General features: G+C 44.7%; 2 protein-coding genes across 2 annotated transcripts in view; one reads left to right on the forward strand and one right to left on the reverse strand.

The window, feature by feature from the left end:
- Positions 1-2,088: 2,088 nt before the first annotated feature.
- On the reverse strand, positions 2,089-9,887 carry LOC129703750 (G-protein coupled receptor 55-like). Its single transcript, XM_055646438.1, has 2 exons — positions 9,302-9,887; positions 2,089-6,149 (listed from the first exon to the last, which is right to left on the reverse strand). The coding sequence occupies exons 1-2, from the start codon at positions 9,321-9,323 to the stop codon at positions 5,272-5,274; spliced, it is 900 nt and encodes a 299-aa protein (XP_055502413.1). The 5' UTR covers positions 9,324-9,887; the 3' UTR covers positions 2,089-5,271.
- Positions 9,888-16,895: 7,008 nt separating this feature from the next.
- The window catches only part of LOC129703751 (ubiquitin carboxyl-terminal hydrolase 47-like), a 28,175-nt gene continuing 25,543 nt past the window's right edge, over positions 16,896-19,527 (forward strand). The window contains exons 1-3 of the mRNA XM_055646440.1: positions 16,896-18,526; positions 18,606-18,696; positions 19,290-19,386. Of these exons, the coding sequence (XP_055502415.1) occupies positions 18,657-18,696; positions 19,290-19,386 (137 nt within the window). The 5' untranslated portion in view covers positions 16,896-18,526; positions 18,606-18,656. The remainder of the gene's footprint in view (positions 18,527-18,605; positions 18,697-19,289; positions 19,387-19,527) is intronic.

Here is a 19,527-nt window from a genome sequence, read left to right on the forward strand (position 1 = left end):
GCTGAAGATGCTACATTCCACTAGGTTGCAGGCAGTGGAGAGGTTACATAGAAATAATGCAACACGATTGTGTCTGAAGGGAAAGTATTTTTTCTTTTTGGCTGTTTTGGGATCCATATACTTTTAAATGTAGGGTATTGGCACTGAGATGAAAGATGATACAAGTGGCTTCAGTGTTGTTCAACAAGACTGTAAGCTGTGAACTATTCTGCCACCTAATTCACTGCTCAATTCCACACTCAGACTGGGATGTGCTATCTCTCGTCCCGAGCATTTGGCAGGGGTGGTCTGTCAGGTCTTCCATTTTGGTTGTGAGCAAACGATACTCTTGGACAAGCAACCACGGGCAACGACATATGAAAACGTAAACCAGGTGATTTGGGCTGCCTCACAAAAATCATTAATCATTTTCTGAAAGTCGAATAGAAATGCTATCTTAAGATGGATATAGTTTGTTACTTTATATCAATGTACAGGGACACATCATATATTTTTCTGGTCTGTGATGGAATATGAATGGGAAGGTCAGCATGAATTGTCCACGTGTTATTGCCCTTGACAAGGAGGTTGGCGAAACAGACTTCACTGTGATAATCCATGGCTTTAAGATGAGAGGAGCAGGATTTAAAGAAGTTCAAGTCAAGTCAAGTCAAGTTTATTTGTCACATACACATACGAGATGTGCAGTGAAATGACAGTGGCAATGCTCGCGGACTTTTATGCAAAAGACAAACAACAAAACAACCAAACAAACTATAAACACAATCATAACACACATATTCTTTAGCTGGGCAAGTGCTTGGAATGATGCTGTGGGTGAGGCAGATATGATGGTGGCATTTAAGGGGCTTTTAGATAGGCACATGGATATGAAGGGAATGGAGGGATATGGATGAGATACAGGCAGATGTTTAACTAACACTGATCACTACTGCAGCTGTGTGTGTGTTCATTTACTATGTTATTTTTAATTAGTTTCATCATTACGAACTTGAGTGGATGTCTTACAAATCTGATTGAGCTTTTTGAAAAAGTAACCAAAAAGGTAGATGAGGGTAAAGCCATTGACATTGTCTATGTGGACTTCAGCAAGGCATTCCCCTAGAGATGAGGAGAAATGTCCTCACTCAGAGATTGGGAAATCTCTGCCTTGGGAAGGCTGTGGAGATTCCGTCAGTGAATTCATTGAAAAACAGAGATCAATAGATTCCCATCAATTAAGGGAAAGAAGGGATAAAGGAATTGTGCTGATGTTGACAAACGGTGGAGCAGACTTGAAGGACCCAATGGCTCACTTTTGCTCCAGCGTCTTATGTTTTTATTTCCCCAGTATCATGCATCTCACTTTGGTGTTCGAGTGAAAACTAACAGCCACATTGTTTTTTAACCAAACATGGATTTATTGAACAGAAAGAACCCATGGCACAAATGCTACCTGCACTATTACAATTGGCCTATTTGTACAATACAACTCTCAGTCAAGTGATTGATTTGATGAGGGCAATGCCTTATTGATCAATACATGATCAGCCCATCAAATAATCTTCTGCAGTAAGTGTGGCAATGTTCACGAGGTGTTCAAGTGTATAACTACCTTGGCTATTTGACCAAAATGTCCTTTAGTCTTTGTGTGGATAGATGGTTCTGGTATTTCAATGGGTTAACATCACTACAATGCAATTGTCCTTGATACATGCCATAGATATGTTGTCCAGCCCCAAGACTCCATCCACACATAGAAACATAGAAACATAGAAATTAGGTGCAGGAGTAGGCCATTCGGCCCTTCGAGCCTTCACCGCCATTCAATATGATCACGGCTGATAATCCAACTCAGTATCCCGTACCTGCCTTCTCTCCATACCCCCCTGATCCCTTTAGCCACAAGGGCCACATCTAACTCCCTCTTAAATATAGCCAATGAACTGGCCTCAACTACCTTCTGTGGCAGAGAATTCCAGAGATTCACCACTCACCTGCGTAAAAAATGATTTTCTCATCTCGGTCCTAAAAGACTTCCCCCTTATCCTTAAGCTGTGACCCCTTGTCCAGGACTTCCCCAACTCGGGAACATTCAATGACATACAGCTGTGCTTCATGTCATCCAGCGGTTTAGTTAGCAGCTTTCTCTTTCTCAGAGTTGCCAATTACCTGACTGGATGCAGCATGAATGGTAAAACGAGGAGTAGAACAAGCTGCCTGACAAAGAAGGAACAGGAATGGCTCATGGGCTGTTCTTATTTATTTTACACAACCTAATTGATGCCGTTAATAGAACAGCCGCCTCAGAGCTCTGACGACCTTGCTGCAGTCCTAACCTCCTGTGCTGTCGATGTGGAGTCCCCACGTTCTCCCTGTGACTATATAGGATTTTTCAAGTCTCCTCCCACATCACAAAAACATGTGGGTAGGTAGGCCAGGCGGACTGTGTCTGAAGAAGGGCCCAGACCCCAAATGTCACCTATCCTTTGTCTCCAGTGATGTTCCTAACCCGTTAAACTATTCCCACACTTTGTGTCCATCTTTGGTAGAAACCAGCATCTGCAGTTCTTTGTTTCTACATTAGTCCCTAAATATGAACCATGTTCCTTTCTCTGTAGATGCTGCCCGATCTGCTGACTATTCACAACTTTGCCATTTTATTCCTCCAAAACCCATAGTATTTTTTATGTTAATTTACATCAAAGAGCATGATTAAAATCAAAATACAGCAAATTCACAATCATATCAAAGAAAGTCACACTATCCAAACCTTCCCAAAGGCACTCATTGAGTCATAGAGCATGGAAAGAGGCCCAACGTCCCAACTTGCCCACACGGGCCAACATGTCCCATCTACTCGAGTCGCACCTGCCTGCATTTGGCCCATATCCTTCCAACCCTATCCTGTCCATCTATCTGTCTGAATGTTTCTTAAATGTTTTGATAGCACCTGCCTCAGCTACCTCCTCTGGCAGCTCATCCCATATACCCACGACCATTTGTGTAAAAATGGTAACCCTCAGGTTCCTATTAAATCTTTCCCTCCTCATCTTAAACCCATGTCATCCTGTTCTTGATTCCCATTCTCTGGGCAAGAGGCTCTGTCCATTTACCCGATCTATTCCTCTCATGATGTTGTACACTTTTTATAAGATCACTGCGCTTCATGGAACAGAGTCCTAATCAATCTCTGGGTAAAATAACTTGCCTTTTAAATCTCCTTTAAGTTTTTTCCCCCTCTAACCTTATAGCTGTGCCCTCTACGTGACAGTTTTAGCCTTGGGAACAAAACTTCAGAATAAGGCTCAATTATTGGATTTGTTTTTTGCTCGATTGCCGGAGCTTGAGAGGAGACCAGATAGAAGCTTATAAAATAATGGGAGACATAGCTAGGGTAAAGATTCAGAGTCTTTTCCCCTAGGGTAGAACTGACAAATACCAGAGGGCATAGCTTTAAGGTGAGAAGGAGAAAGTTTAAAGGCGATACAGGAGGCAAGTGGTGAATGCCTGGAACCCATTGTCCAGGGTGTAAGGGGAGCAGATACAATAGCAGTGTTTAAAACGGACTTTGCCCCCTGCCAAAATATCGCGCACCAACCACCAACCTGGACACACTGCAGCAGTGCCACTGTTGTGCCGCAGCCGATCGGAACGCCTGTTGATGTTTAGTAGAGAGTAGAGTGTTTAATTTGTTCATGATGATATATGTATTTTTATTTCTATTTATTTTTTACTGCACACTGAATGGACACTGGTTGAGCAATGTTTTTCTGTTTCCTCTGGGTATGTGAGTACTCAGGAAAATGACAATAAAGATATACTATACTATACTATACTATACTATACCCTACTAAAATTCATTTGGACAGTCACACAAACAGGTAGGGAATTGAGAGCTATAGACCAGGACAAGGCAGATATGCAGTTTCAATCGCCAGATTCAGATTCAATTTTAATTGTCATTGTCAGTGTACAGTACAGAGACAACAAAATGCCATTAAGGTCAGCACAGATGTGATGGGCTGAAGGGCCTGTTCCCGCACTTGTACTGCTCTCGGTAGAGACACGGAACCGCAGATGCTGGTTTACCAAGGAAAGGCACACAGTGCTGGAATAACTCAGCGGGTTGGGCAGCATCTCTAAGGAATAGGTGATGTTTCGAGTCGAGACCCTTCAGACTGAGAGTTGGGGGAGAGGGAAAGAAAGGCGGAGGATAGCTGACGTTTTGGGTCAGGACCTTTCTTCACACCATCTGAAGAAATGTCACCTATCCGTGTACTCCAGAGATGCTGCCAGACCCGCTGATTTACTCCAGCACTCTGTGTCTGTGGTCAGAAGTGATAGGAACAGAATTAAGCCATTCGGCCCATCAAGTCTACTCGCCGTTCAATCATGACAGATTATAGGCACAAACTGTTGGAGTAAAGGGCCTGTCCCACTTAGGAGAGCTAAAGAGCAACCTCTGGTGACCTTGCCCGCCACCCAAGGTTTCCATGAGGTCATCGGAGGTTTTGGTCACTCTTCCTAATGGTCGAAAGTGGTTTCCGCATGGTTGAGGCTTCATCTAGGTTGCTGCTATTTTTTCATCATGATTAAAACCGGCCTCGACTAAAATTAGGTTGCCCGTGATAAAAATCAATCATTTTTTAGTTGAAGGAGGTTTTCTTCATAGTTGAGGAAGGTTTTCAACATATGCGTGGGAGGTGGTAGGAGGTTGCAGGTCACCTTGACCTTGATTTTTTTTTTTTGGGTGGTGGGCAAGGTCACCACAGGTTGCTGTTTAGGTCTCCTAAGTGGGACACTCCCTTAACTCAGCGGGACAGGCAACATCTCCGGAGAGAAGGAATGGGTGACATTTTGGGTCGAGCCCCACTCTTCAGACAGAAGAAGGGTCTTGACTCGAAACTCCAGAGATGTCGCCTGTCCCGCTGTTACTCCAGCATTTTGTGTCTATCTTCGGTTTAAGCCACTACTGCAGTTCCTTCAATCATGGTTGTAAAGTGGAGTGATGAACACACTGTGTCTTTACTACTTTTATTGATATCACATAACCGTTGCTGCCCTAGCTGTACGTGGTCTGTCACCGGAGCTAGAGAGATCAATGGGTGGGGAGGTTGCAATTATACTTCTGATATGGGGAGTGGTTAGTAGTGGTGAGGTCACTATATTAAAGGTACATGCACATGGCATCTACAATGGTTGATCCCTCTCTCCTTCCTAACCCCTGCCTTCTCCCCGTAACCCCTGATGCCCGATTTATCATGTACACTGCTCTCTGCTGTTGCTCCTTCATCGGTCAGTTGGAGAATGTTTATGGGACTTCCGAAACTCTTTGAATACAAAATAGTAATATATGGCATCCAGGACACAGTTAATGTTTGCCAAACATAGGCAGATCTGCAGCGCGTTGCGCAGAGTCGTCAGGTATTTTGCGGGTATCAGCGAGTTCCGCGCCAGGAAATACAGCAGCATTGCCAGGTGGTAGGGCGTGAAACAGACCAGGAAAGTGGACAGGTTTGAGAGGACAATGTTGACGGACTTGCTGTTGTCCCTGCACCCCTCTTTCGCCCCGCTTATTCTCCGCAGAGCCCTGACGATCTGCACGGAGCAGAAGACCATGACGAGAGCCGAGAGCACAAACAGGGACTGGAGGATTAAAACCACCGGTGATTTCCAGAAGGACGGGTTGTGGTTGAAAAAGCAAACGGGCTTGGCGGTTTTGATGAAGTAAATACAGGCGCTGCAAGACCAGACCCCGATCCAAACCGTGGCGCAGGCAGCGGCTGTTTTCCGGGGCGACCTGAAACTCCTGGCCAAAAATGGGTGTTTGATGGAGATGTAACGATCGAGGCAAATCAGCACAGTCATCAGGATGCTGGCATAGGTATTCACATAGTACAGGCACTCCAGAAACATGCAGAACGCTGGCCCCAGGGACCACTCGGGCGTCTGGTACGCGTAGATTTTGAAAGGCAGCGAGAAAAGCAGTAGGATGTCCGCCATAATCAGATTCATCATGTAGATCACAGACACGTTGCTTCTTCTGAACCGAAAGCACAGGCTCCACAGGGCAAAGGCGTTGAAAACCAGGCCCAAAATAAACGTGGGGACGTTGACGAACAGCTGGAAACGCCTCACAAACTCATCCACTGTTATGTTCGCTGGCCCTAGTCGTGGGGAGAGAAAGGCAATGACAAAGTGATTTGTTAACAAGATAAACACACGCCCAAGCCCACAGTAAAACAACAACAAAAATCACACCATCAGTCACAGGTGCAGAATTGGTCTATTCGGCCCATCGATGCTACTCCATCATTCAATCATGACTGATTTATCTTTCCCCCAACTACATTCTCCTGCCTTCTCCCCATAACTCTTGACACACAATCTTCACCTGAATAACAGCCTCCACAGCTGCCTGTGGCAGTGAATGGAACAGATTCACCACCATCTGACACAATTATTTCCTCCTCATCTCCTCTGTAAAAGTATGTCCTTTTATTCTGAGGCTGTGCCCAGTGTGTGTGGGGTGACTCTCCCACTAGTGGAAACATCCTCTCCACATCCAACATTTCCCTATTTGGTAAGTTTCTATGAGGGCCCTCTCATCCTTCTAAACTCCAGCATGTATAGGCCCAATGCTGTCAATGCCAATCTAATGTTAACCTAATCATCCCCTGGATTGCTCTAGTAAACCTCCTTGGGACCCTCCAACCCCAGCACATCCGTCCACAGATCACTACATCGCAATTTCCAAAACACACCAAAAGAAGTTAAACATAGAAACATAGAAAATAGGTGCAGGAGGAGGCCATTCGGCCCTTCGAGCCAGCACCGCCATTCATTGTGATCATGGCTCATCGTCCCCTATCAATAACCCGTGCCTGCCTTCTCCCCATATCCCTTGACTACACTAGCCCCTAGAGTTCTATCTAACTCTCTCTTAAATCCATCCAGTGACATGGCCTCCACTGCCCTCTGTGGCAGGGAATTCCACAAATTCACAACTCTCTGGGTGAAAAAGTTTTTTCTCACCTCAGTCTTAAATGGCCTCCCCTTTATTCTAAGACTGTGGCCCCTGGTTCTGGACTCGCCCAACATTGGGAACATTTTTCCTGCATCTAGCTTGTCCAGTCCTTTTATAATTTTATATGTTTCTAGAAGATCTCCCTCATCCTTCTAAACTCCAGTGGATACGAGCCTAGTCTTTTCAATCTTCCCTCATATGACAGTCCCGCCATCCCAGGGATCAATCTCGTGAACCTACGCTGCACTGCCTCAATCGCAAGGATGTCCTTCCTCAAATTAGGAGACCAAAACTGTACACAATACTCCAGATGTGGCCTTACCAGAGCCCTATACAACTGCAGAAGAACCTCTTTACTCCTATACTGAATTCCTCTTGTTATGAAGGCCAACATTCCATTAGCTTAAGATCCAAGCATTTAAAAGCCTGGTATGTCCACATGTTGCATATTGCTGCTCCATGTGAGATCCTTTCACTCAAGGGAACATCAATAAGATCCAGGCAGTGCAAAACAGAGCAGCAAGGTTCATATCTAACAAGTACACGTGGCAGAGCTCAGTCTCCAGCATGATAAAGGACCTTCAACTTCATCCACCTACTACTCATCGCAAGTTCATCAGACTGACAACATTCCACAAGATCAAGAATACCACCATTGATTTAAAGGTGAAGGACCACATCCAGTTAATCCAGCACCCTTAGACACGTCAACCAGAAGCGACCAACCTGGACATTATTTTATTCCACACGGCACTTCATTAGCACTTTCTAACTCGTTTTTCTTCAAGACAGCAAGGAATTGGAATACCCTACCAGCCAGCATCAGAGATCTCCAAAACATCAACACGTACAAAGATACATCTCCAGACTCATCTCCATCTTGACTAGCGCGTCCACTGCCATCATGGTGCTGAGTGATGCTCTACCTACAGCGTTTCAGCGTATTACATCCAGATCCAGATCCAGATAGGTGGCCCCAAACTGCTCACGATACTCAAAATGCAGTCTGACCAGTGCTCTATAAAGCCGCAGCATTACATTCTTGTTTTTACACTAGAGTCCTCTCAAAATAAATTCTTTTCTTTTGTTTTGTTTATTTTATTAGAAGTTAACACAGCACAAAACAGTACAGTGGAACCTAATTTTAGGTGGCAACTACGTCATACCGTAATCCATTCTATGTACAACCTCGAGTTTTATGTTTTGAGAAGGAAGTAAGCAAGACAAGAAAAAGAAAACAATAGAAAGGGGAAAAAGTGGAAAAATAGATGGTAGAGAGTAGAAAAACGTGAAGTGTGTGTATATATAAAAAAAAAGAAAAAGTGGGAAGTAGAAATAGAAGAGAAAGCCCCTTAAAAGAGAATTTTTCAAATCTTTATTCGGAGATGTAAATTCTAACATTTAATTTTCCCCCCTTACTACTAATTCATCTTGCAAATTATTTTGTATTTGCGTTTGGGCCAGTATGATTCTCCTCTCTATCAATAGGCTGAAAATGCCTAACATTGGTGACAAAAATTTCAGGTTGATAAAATAAAATAAAAAAATAAATGGAAGATTTCTGAAATCCCCATCAATTCTAAAGGAATGAAGTGCCAATGTTATGAATCTGACTTAGATAAACTGATATCTAGATATGAATCTGTATGATCGGTTATTACAAACAGGTATACATGTTGTCATTACCAGATATTGTGAGGTTTGTTAGCCATTGTGTAGATTTTTGGAATTACTTGTGTACGAGTTCTTGTTCCTAGTTCTCTCTCCTGTAAAACCCCTGTCCCACGGTACGAGTTCATTCCAAGAGTTCTCCCCAGTTTGCCCTGATTCGAACTCGGAGAGTTACGGTAATGGCCACTCGTCGGTACTCGGGGCTCTCGTGGACATTTTTCATCATGTTGAAAAATCTTCATGAGTCCTCCCGTGCTTACCTGCCATTAGCGAGTCTTCCCGAGTACCTGTTGTTAGCGCTAAGAGACGTCCCGAGCTCCGACGTACCCGCTACGTTCATTCTCCGTGCTTACCACGAGTTTTTTTTAACTCGGGAGAGCTCTTGGAATGAACTCGCACCGTGGGACAAGGCTATATTAGGCAAGCCTGTTTCACACTGGAAACCTCCTTTGTTCTACCCAGTCACGCTGTATACAGTAACAGTTCTGGAGTAAATAAATTTGCCCATTGTGCTTAGTAAGGGGGGTCGATAAATTAGCCAAAAAACCCACTCCCCTTATAACTAACTCACCCCTCGCACCTGCAAAATCTGTCTCTTAAAACAATGCAGAATAAACCTACCACTTGCGACGGTTTGGTTCATTTTTGCTCCGTGGTAACAACCTCAGACGGCTTCCTGCTCAATGTGCTCTGTAAGTGAAATGCACGCAGGCTTTACATTAGTAGAAGCTTGCTTTCCCTTTTTGACAAACTGTAACCCCACCACAGAAATGAGCTGACAACTGACTGAAAACCGAGTTTATACTCAAAGCAAAACCGACACTATTCAGCAAAACGGTTGTTCCAACGTTCATCTCGTTCAAAATGTTTTGTCCTCGATTAACATTAATAGACAATAGCTGAAAAGTAAGTGCTTGAAAAACACACATCATTATTAACTGTATATTAATCAGCAACTTATAGAGAAAAAGTGACACTGCATAATATACATACATTAATTAACATATATTTGTATGTTTTAAAAATGATCAGAATGATGCCCAGATTAGGCAATGTCATTTACAGGGAGAGTTAAGCAGGCTGGAATGCTGGGGGCCACGAGGAGACCTGATAGAAGTATACAAAGTTACATGAGGAATAGATAAGGTAGACAGTCAGAATCATTATAGACACAAAAACTGGAGTAACTCAGCGGGACAGGCAGCATCTCTGGAACAAAGGAATGGGTTTCGGGTCGAGACCCTTCCTCGGGCTGTTTAGGGATAAGGGAAACAAGAGATATAATAATAATAATAATAATAATAATAAACTTTATTTCGGACTCAAGGTCCAGACAAGGGGCAACTTTACATTAAAAATGCATTGCATATTAAATATCATAAATATATATAAAATCATGGTATATCACATAAAAACATCATAATTTATATTTAACAAAAACCCACAATACTTAAGTTAAAAATCCAGATTAAAAGATGATCAATGACCTACAACGAGACAACGATACCAGTGTCTCCACAACTGGGATACGTAGCGTGTAGTGCTAACCCTTATGTTTGTCAAGGCCACAATAAGCACATTTTTAGAGTCATTTATCCTGCAAATGAATTTATACATGTGGTGTCTTAGGATAGCTTCTAAAGTACTGACTCCTGCAGCCACAAACATGTTTTGTGTACAGGCCACCTAACAGTAGTAGTGGTTGGAGATGGTATCAAACAGGAAATTAGAAATGCGTGCGACAAAGGCAAAACAGTTATAATGGGTGACTTCAATCTACATATAGATTGGGTGAATCAAATTGGCAGGGGTGCTGAGGAAGAGGATTTCTTGGAATGTATGCGGGATAGTTATCTAAATCAACATGTAGAGGAACCAACGAGAGAGCAGGCTATTTTAGACTGGGTATTGAGTAATGAGGAAGGGTTAGTTAGCAGTCTTGTTGTACGTGCCCCCTTGGGCAAGAGTGACCATAATATGGTTGAGTTCTTCATTAGGATGGAGAGTGACATTGTTAATTCAGAAACAATGGTTCTGAACTTAAAGAAAGGTAACTTTGAGGGTATGAGACGTGAATTGGCCAAGATTGACTGGCAATTAATTCTAAAAGGGTTGATGGTGGATATGCAATGGAAGACATTTAAAGACTGCATGGATGAACTACAAAAATTGTTCATCCCAGTTTGGCAAAAAAATAAATCAGGGAAGGTAGTACATCCATGGATAACAAGGGAAATCAGGGATAGTATCAAAGTGAAGGATGATGCGTACAAATTAGCCAGAAAAAGCAGCATACCGGAGGACTGGGAGAAATTCAGAGACCAGCAGAGGAGGACAAAGGGCTTCATTAGGAAAGGAAAAATAGATTATGAAATAAAACTGGCAGGGAACATAAAAACTGACTGCAAAAGTTTTTATAGATATGTGAAAAGAAAGAGATTAGTTAAAACAAATGTAGGTCCCTTGCAGTCAGAAACAGGTGAGTTGATCATGGGGAACAAGGATATGGCGGACCAATTGAATAACTACTTTGGTTCCGTCTTCACTAAGGAAGACAGAAATAATCTGATGGAAATAGCAGGGGACCGCGGGTCAAAGTAGTTGGAGGAATTGAGTGAAATCCAGGTTAGCCGGGAAGTGGTGTTGGGTAAATTGAATGGATTAAAGGCCGATAAATCCCCAGGGCCAGATAGGCTGCATCCCAGAGTACTTAAGGAAGTAGCTCCAGAGAATAGTGGATGCATTAGTAATAATCTTTCAAAACTCTTTAGATTCGAGGATGTAGCTAGTAGCGTGGATAGGGGAGAACCAGTGGATGTGGTGTATCTGGACTTCCAGAAGGCTTTTGACAAGGTCCCACATAAGAGATTAGTATACAAACTTAAAGCACATGGCATTGGGGGTTCAGTATTGATGTGGATAGAGAACTGGCTGGCAAACAGGAAGCAAAGAGTAGGAGTAAACAGGTCCTTTTCACAATGGCAGGCAGTGACTAGTGGGGTACCGCAAGGCTCAGTGCTGGGACCCCAGCTATTTACAATATATATAAATGATCTGGATGAGGGAATTGAAGGCAATATCTCCAAGTTTGCGGATGACACTAAGCTGGGGGGCAGTGTTAGCTGTGAGGAGGATGCTAGGAGACTGCAAGGTGACTTGGATAGGCTAGGTGAGTGGGCAAATGTTTGGCAGATGCAGTATAATGTGGATAAATGTGAGGTTATCCATTTTGGTGGCAAAAACAGGAAAGCAGACTATTATCTAAATGGTGGCCGACTAGGCAAGGGGGAGATGCAGCGAGACCTGGGTGTCATGGTACACCAGTCATTGAAGGTAGGCATGCAGGTGCAGCAGGCAGTGAAGAAAGCCAATGGTATGTTAGCTTTCATAGCAAAAGGATTTGAGTATAGGAGCAGGGAGGTTCTACTGCAGTTGTACAGGGTCTTGGTGAGACCACACCTGGAGTATTGCGTACAGTTTTGGTCTCCAAATCTGAGGAAGGACATTATTGCCATAGAGGGAGTGCAGAGAAGGTTCACCAGACTGATTCCTGGGATGTCAGGACTGTCTTCTGAAGAAAGACTGGATAGACTTGGTTTATACTCTCTAGAATTTAGGAGATTGAGAGGGGATCTTATAGAAACTTACAAAATTCTTAAGGGGTTGGACAGGCTAGATGCAGGAAGATTGTTCCCGATGTTGGGGAAGTCCAGGACAAGGGGTCACAGCTTAAGGATAAGGGGGAAATCCTTTAAAACCGAGATGAGAAGAACTTTTTTCACACAGAGAGTGGTGAATCTCTGGAACTCTCTGCCGCAGAGGGTAGTCGAGGCCAGTTCACTGGCTATATTTAAGAGGGAGTTAGATGTGGCCCTTGTGGCTAAGGGGATCAGAGGGTATGGAGAGAAGGCAGGTACGGGATATTGAGTTGGATGATCAGCCATGATCATATTGAATGGCGGTGCAGGCTCGAAGGGCCGAATGGCCTACTCCTGCACCTAATTTCTATGTTTCTATTACAAGCACTACACCATCTAGGTTTCCTTGGCAGTGTTCTCATGGCATCGTTATATGCCACCTTTAGTCTCTGCAAACTTGTCTTTAAATAGTTCGACCACAGGTGTGCAGTGTAGAGTGGTGTGCAGTATGCTCTAAATAGCGACATCTTCACCACATCTGAACACGCACCAAATTTACGCAAGAGGATATTTGCCTGTACATACAGCATGCGTCGTTGCCTATAGATATAGAAGATGATGTGGAGAGATAAAGAACAATGAATAAAAGATATGCAAAAAAGTAACAATGAACAAGGAAACAGGCCATTGTTAGCTGTTTGTAGGGTGAAAAAGAGAAGCTGGTGCGACTTGGGAGGGGAAGGGATAGAGAGAAGGAATGCCGTGGCTACCTGAAGTGAGAGAAATCAATATTCATACCACTGGGCTGTAAGCTACAAATGCTAAATATGAGATGCGCTTCCTCCAATTTGTTTTTAGCCTCCCTCCCTCTGACAATGGAGAGACTGACCTAGGAACATTATCCCAGGATGGAAAACTCAAATACTAGGGGGAATAGCTTTAAGGTGGGCGGGGCAAAGTTTAATGGAGATGCCTGGAGCAACCTTTACTTTTACACAGAAGATGGTGCGTGCCTGCAATGTGCTGTGGGGGTTGGTGAATGAAGCAGTAAATCTTCCCCGCATTCTTTCCAGCTTAATGGTGTATTTTCCGAGTTGACAGCAAGGTGACCAAAAGTGAACACAACACCACAAATGGAGACTCACCAACATGCACAACTTTGCTTAAATGTTCCAACTTAAGGGCCTGTCCCACGAGCATGCGACCTGCATGCGGCAAGCGCGACCAAACCGGAAGCGGAGGCCGCGTGGAGGTCGAGTGAGTGACGTGCAGTTCAAGCGAAGTCCGCGTGAGGCTCGCCCGTGACGTATGGCGTCGAGACGCTGCGCACGCCCGTCAAGGCAGCTGCGCACGCCCATCGAGGTGGTGCGTACGGCGTTGGGGCGGCACGCCGTTGCTGCACGGAATTTTTGTACACGGTCCGTTTTTCGGAGCCCCGCGTGATGTCAGGACCAACTCCACATGGCTCCGGCGATCGAAGTGGGACCGGCCCCGCGAGGCCGTACGGCTCAAGCGACCACGTTAGGTCACGCTCGCCGCATGGAGTCGCACGCTCGTGCGACAAGCCCTTAAGATTCATAGAGTGATACAGTGTGGAAACAGGCCCTTCAGTCCAACTTGCCCACACAGGCCAACAACTTCTATAATCAATAGAACACAAAGCACTGGAGTAACTCAACAGGTCAGGCACCATCTCTGGAGGACATGGACAGTGAACATTTGAGTTTGGAGCCATTCTTCAGACTGTTTGCAGGGGGACAAAGCTGGCAAAGAGGTGAGGAGCGGAACAAAGCCAGGCAAGTGATAGGTGGATACAGGTGAGGGGGGTGAGAAATGGCCACAGCTGAAGAGGAGATGAAAGGGTGACAAAAGGTGACAAAAAGGAGTCATGAAGGTGTCAAATAAGGAGAGAAGACGAGTCCAATTGTAGAGGAGAATGGGGTTTAAAGAGTTAATGTGTACATGACAGATTGCATGTTGCGTGTGGTGAACCTGCTTTACTTTACTTAGTATTGCTAGCCAATGAGTAACAGGTGATTTTGTAGATTGTGACTAAAAAGGGAAGAGGCCCAGTACCAAGTAGTACCTCCGAGAGAAATAAGTCTGTTCTAGACAATAAGAACCGGTGCAGAAATGTGTTGCTTGTGTGATTAGCTGGACCCGTGACTACTCACGTATAAATATACTGGCTGTGCACAGAATAATTCAGTGGGACCGCGAGGAGCTGGCAGGTACGTGACCATAAATGCAGCGACTCTCCCACTCCCGCTAACGTAATAAAGTTGTGTCTTTACTATGAGCATCAGTGTCTGATGGTGGTGTTATTCCAGAGCGCGGGCGAACTTTAACACAATGCAAAGTCAGAGGGAGGGATATATACAGGCGGATGGAAGGGGGGCAGGGTAGTGCGAGAAAAGGCTGGTGAATCTGTGGAACTCGTTGCCACAGAAGGCTATAGCCTCCCTTTGATCTGGTATTTTGTTGGTTCACATGCTTGATCAATGGTGTTTTACCATTAATGTTTTATTATTATTAATGTTTAGTGTTTTCTGAGTCATTCGTCACTGTCACTGTATGTCATGTTGTTACTTGCGGGCAGAGCACCAAGGTAAATTCCTTGTATGTGAATACTTGGCCAATAAACGTACTTACTTATTTACTTAAGGCAGTAACTCTACTGCTGCACCACCGTGCCATCCCAGTGCATGAAGTGTATCAAGTGCATGAAGCTTGCTGTAATTCTGACCAGGTTCCTTCTGCTATTGTCAATGAGATATGATGCATGTATTTTGTATTGTAGCTTTTGTTCCCAAACTGCTTTTGAATGGCATTTTTCTCTAATTTATTAGGATGGATGGTCACTCGAGATTGGAGTTTTCATTTCTCTACAGCAAACACTTCAGAAGTTGCAAGACTCTTCAGCTGGACCAGCCTTGGGAGGTGTGAGGCCCAATTGGGAACAATTTTGGTGAGGCCCAGGGTCCCAGCCAAGGTCTGTAGAATCATAGAAATGCAAATGAAGTCTATTATCAATATAATTAAAAGTTTCATCTTGACCACTTCCTGTTGCACTGTGCTTTGATTTTTAGAAAAAACGCTACCACATATGGCTGTGATTTTTGGCCATCTTACTCAGAGCCCTCCTCCACTGTGCAGGCCCTGAGGATTTCTCCCATTGATGAAAAATAAAAGATTTATTAGTGTTTAAAAAATCTTGAGATTTCATCTCCTGTCAATCACCGCCATGAAAGCCACGGGGAGGGACTATAAAACCCGGAAGTGTGGGCGTGGCTCAGTCTGTCTGCAAGATGGTGAGGGAGAGGTCACGACTCTCTGTCTGAGCTGAGAAACCACAGAACACTGTGAGTATGCAATGTACTTGAATAAATGATTTGTTAGCCCTTCATGAAAATGAAATTAGTTGTTTGGCCTGCCCTGTGCTTGAAACTGCAATGGTAGTGGAAGTGAAATGAAAATGCAATTAGCTATTCATCCTGCCCTGTGCTTGAAACTGCAATGCAATTGGAAATGAAATGAAATGAGTTGTTTGGCCTGCCTGAAACCACTAATTTCAGCCCACAACACCCTTATTAGCCAAGAAACCAGTCTCTTTTGCCCAAAATGCCCGTATTATCCCAGGAGGAGCATTTTGGCTGAAAAGGCCCGCGCCCTGCCAGGAAAAATCCAGAAAATGGACCTTTCACTGAGATTTCACTCAGATTTGTTTTAAAAGAGCCCCTTCAGCCCATCAGGATAGACTTTCCTCCTCAGCTTCAGCCAGCTGCTGTCAACCTTCTACCGCTGCACCACAGAGAGCATATTAACGTATGGCATCTCTGTGTGGTATCTCAGCTGCACGGAGGCGGAGAGGAGAGCTCTTCAGCGCGTCGTCCACAGAGCGCAGAGGATCATTGGGACACAGCTACCAGCCTTGGAGGGCATCTACCACATACGGTGCCTCAGGAAGGCCATCAACATCCAGTGGAAGGCCATCAACAAAAAGAGAAAGGAAGGAGGGAGAGAAGGAGAGAAGGGAGGGAGGGAAGAAGGGAAGGAAGGAGGGAGAGAAGGAGAGAAGGAGGGGAACAGATGCCGGGGTCTGGGCGGACGGGTGTGAGCTGAGGCCGAGGTTTGTAAACGTTGCACCAACCCCCGGCCCAGCCCCTCCTGTATTGTTCACCACGTCTCCCGGGGAGAGAGGGGGGTGGAGCTGGGGCTGTGTGCGTGAAGCACGGCGACTGGAGGGGCGGGAGCGCTGCCCCGGGACCGTGAGGGAACAACCCACCTCCCCCTTCTCCATTCTTCCTCACACCCCCGTCCCCATCTACCCCTTTCTTTCCCCTCTATCCCTCTATTCTTCCCCCCTCCACCCGGGGTAGATCTACCTGAGCTGAGAGTAGATTACTCTAACGCGGGGCCCCCTTAGATGCGGGACCCAATTGAGAGCAAATTGCCCAATCAGCTTAAGGCCGGCCCTGCTCTTCAGGGATATCTTGGTGTCGAGAATCTGCATTCATTGTGATAGTTTTTTTTTTAATGTTTTCTGGAATATACAAAAGCACCAGATTTGTTTTCCATTTGGAGTAAGTAGACACACTGCAGTGGTGATTTGTTGTGCTAACAATCCAAAACTCTTGCCAATCCATAAGGAAGGAGATGAGGAGGGATTTCTTTAGTCAGAGAGGATGGTGAATCTGTGGAATTCATTGCTGTGGAAGCCAAGTCAATGGATATGTTCAAGGCAGAGATAGATAGATTTGTGATGAATGATTATGGGTGTCAGGGGTTATGAGGAAAAGGCAGGAGAATGGGATTGAGAGGGAGAGGTTGATCAGCCATGATTAAATGGTGGAGTGGATTGAAGGGCGGCAAGATGGTGTGGCAGTACAGTTGCTACATTACAGGTTCGATCCTGACTATGGGTGCTGTCGGTACAAAGTTTGTACGTTCTCCCCGTGTCCGCCTGGGCTTTCTCCGACATCTTCAGTCTCCTCCCATACTGCAAAGGCATACTGGTTTGTAGATTAATCAGCTTGGTATCAAGTTAAATTGACTCTAGTGTTCGTAGAGATTGCTTGCCAGTGCGAACTCGTTGGGCCGAAGGGCCTGTTTCTGCGCTGTATCGCTAAACTAACAAAAAAAAAGTAGACTTGATGGGCCAAAAGGCCTAATTCTGCTTCCATCACCTATGAACATATGAAAGATCGGCAGAAGTGGGGTGAAGAATGACAGCTGATGCCCGCTGATGCAAACACCAGGAGATCATTGGAGCATCTATCAGAATCTGAAACTCCTTTTCTTTTTGCACGGACTTTAAGTGACTTGCTGATAGACACGAAATGCTGGAGTACCTCAGGCAGCATCTCTGGGTAGAAGCAATGTGTGACGTTTCGGGACGAGACCCTTCTTCAGACTGACTGCTGAGCTTTTCCTACATTTTCTGCTGTTATATCTAATTTCTAACATCCTCGGGTTTTTCTAGAACCAAAAACGGCAGATGCTGGTTCACATTGTGTCTTGTTTTTAATCCCCAAATCTCCACCAGCAGTCATCCCTTGCCCTGTGTTTCACCACTCTCAGGTCTCCAATAGAGGGCAGCTTAAACCCACTGTGCTGCAAAACTTTGCAAGTACTTCTCGTTTATTCCACTGGGCAATGAATTTAACCCTCGGGATGAAACATGAAATGGTTATATTATAAATTGAAGCAACATGTGCATTCTGATTAAAGAAAGAACAGATGCGAATGGAATCTTATATATTATGGAGCCAACAAACAAGGAACTGCAGATGCGGCCTTGCAAAGGAAAAGAGACAAAGTGCTGGAGTAACCCAGCAGGTCAGGCGGCATTTTTTGGAGAACAGGGATAGGTGACGTTTTCGGTCGGAATCCTTCTTGGTTTCTTGGTCCTCCAAAATATTCCAAATGGAATTTAAACTGGAGGTGGTGGAGGGAGGACTTTAGACTGTATCTGCGAAGTTCTCCAGAGATGCTGCCTGACCCGTTGAGTTACTCCAGCACATTGGGTCTTTTTCCATCACAGAGCTTTCTAACCACATTGGCTCGCTAAGTAGCACAGATTCCCAGCAATAACAATGAGGAAACGAAACGGAAACTAACTCCTGATCGGGTTGCATTTCCTGCAGGAGTGACCGAGCGCTGCGGTTGTGTCTGGTCTCAGACACTGCGAATCTCAGCAGAGGAAGGCGTGAGTGTGTGAGTTGAACTCTCAACACCCGGAGCGTGGCTAAAACCACTGCCCATTCACTCGCTTTGTTTAATTTCAGACTGACAACAAGTGTCGGACTAAGAGGGGGGGAAAACGTAAAAGGAAAGAAATGAGGAACAGCGGAATACGAAACAATGCAAATCCCACAGGTAAGCGACAGGACAGCAACGCTATAGTGTATTATCCAGTACTTCAGTGTTAATCGCGGGGCAACGATGATTCTACTATTGGTCTATCCCCATATGCACTTGCACCGAATGGCAAATAATATAAACGGGCCGGAGTTAATGAAAAGCCTCTTCGACCACAAAGTCCACATACCTGCACCATGAATGCACTAATCTCCTGGAGACATTCCGTTTAGGGTGGAAACAGCCCCCATCCAGCTGGTCAGCTACTTATTTGATAAAATAATAATTCTCACAATTATTCTTATAATCCTCCATTCAATTTACAACAAACATCTTGACCATCTGTTTAATTGTGGTTTGGGAACAGGTCCTTCGTCCCACCGAGTCCACGCCGACCTGTGCACCCTAGTTCTATGTTGCCCGCGTTCTCATCCGCTCCCTACACATCAGGACCAACTTCCAGAGGCGAATTAACCTGCAGAGCCTGGGGTGTGGGAGGAAACTGGAGCACCATATTATTTCTAGTGTCTACCCCCGACACACACACAGCTTATTGTTTCTGCTGCATCCTATATATGATCGGTGTTAACAACGCTCTTATTGTTGATTAGGATTTGTCGGGATACATAACCAGGGGGCCACATGCTACCTGAACACGTTGCTTCAGACTTTCTACATGTCTCCTGAAGTGAAGGATACTATCATCAGGTTTGTACACTCAGTAATAAATAAGAATCAATATGCCAGCCACATTGCATTCAATTACTCTGATGTCTCGTGTGTGTGTGTGTGTTAGCTGGTTATGTACAAAATGCAGATGCTGTGTAATGTCAGATTCACATTAAAATC

Source organism: Leucoraja erinacea, chromosome 14 (assembly GCF_028641065.1).
Source record: "Leucoraja erinacea ecotype New England chromosome 14, Leri_hhj_1, whole genome shotgun sequence".
NCBI lineage: Eukaryota > Metazoa > Chordata > Chondrichthyes > Rajiformes > Rajidae > Leucoraja > Leucoraja erinaceus.

Coding starts and splice junctions, on each gene's coding strand:
- LOC129703750 (XM_055646438.1), bottom strand. CDS start 9,323: ATGAACCAAACCGTCGCAAGTG. Junction 6,150..9,301: donor GAACCAAACCGTCGCAAGTG/GTAGGTTTATTC, acceptor CCCCACGACTAG/GGCCAGCGAACATAACAGTG.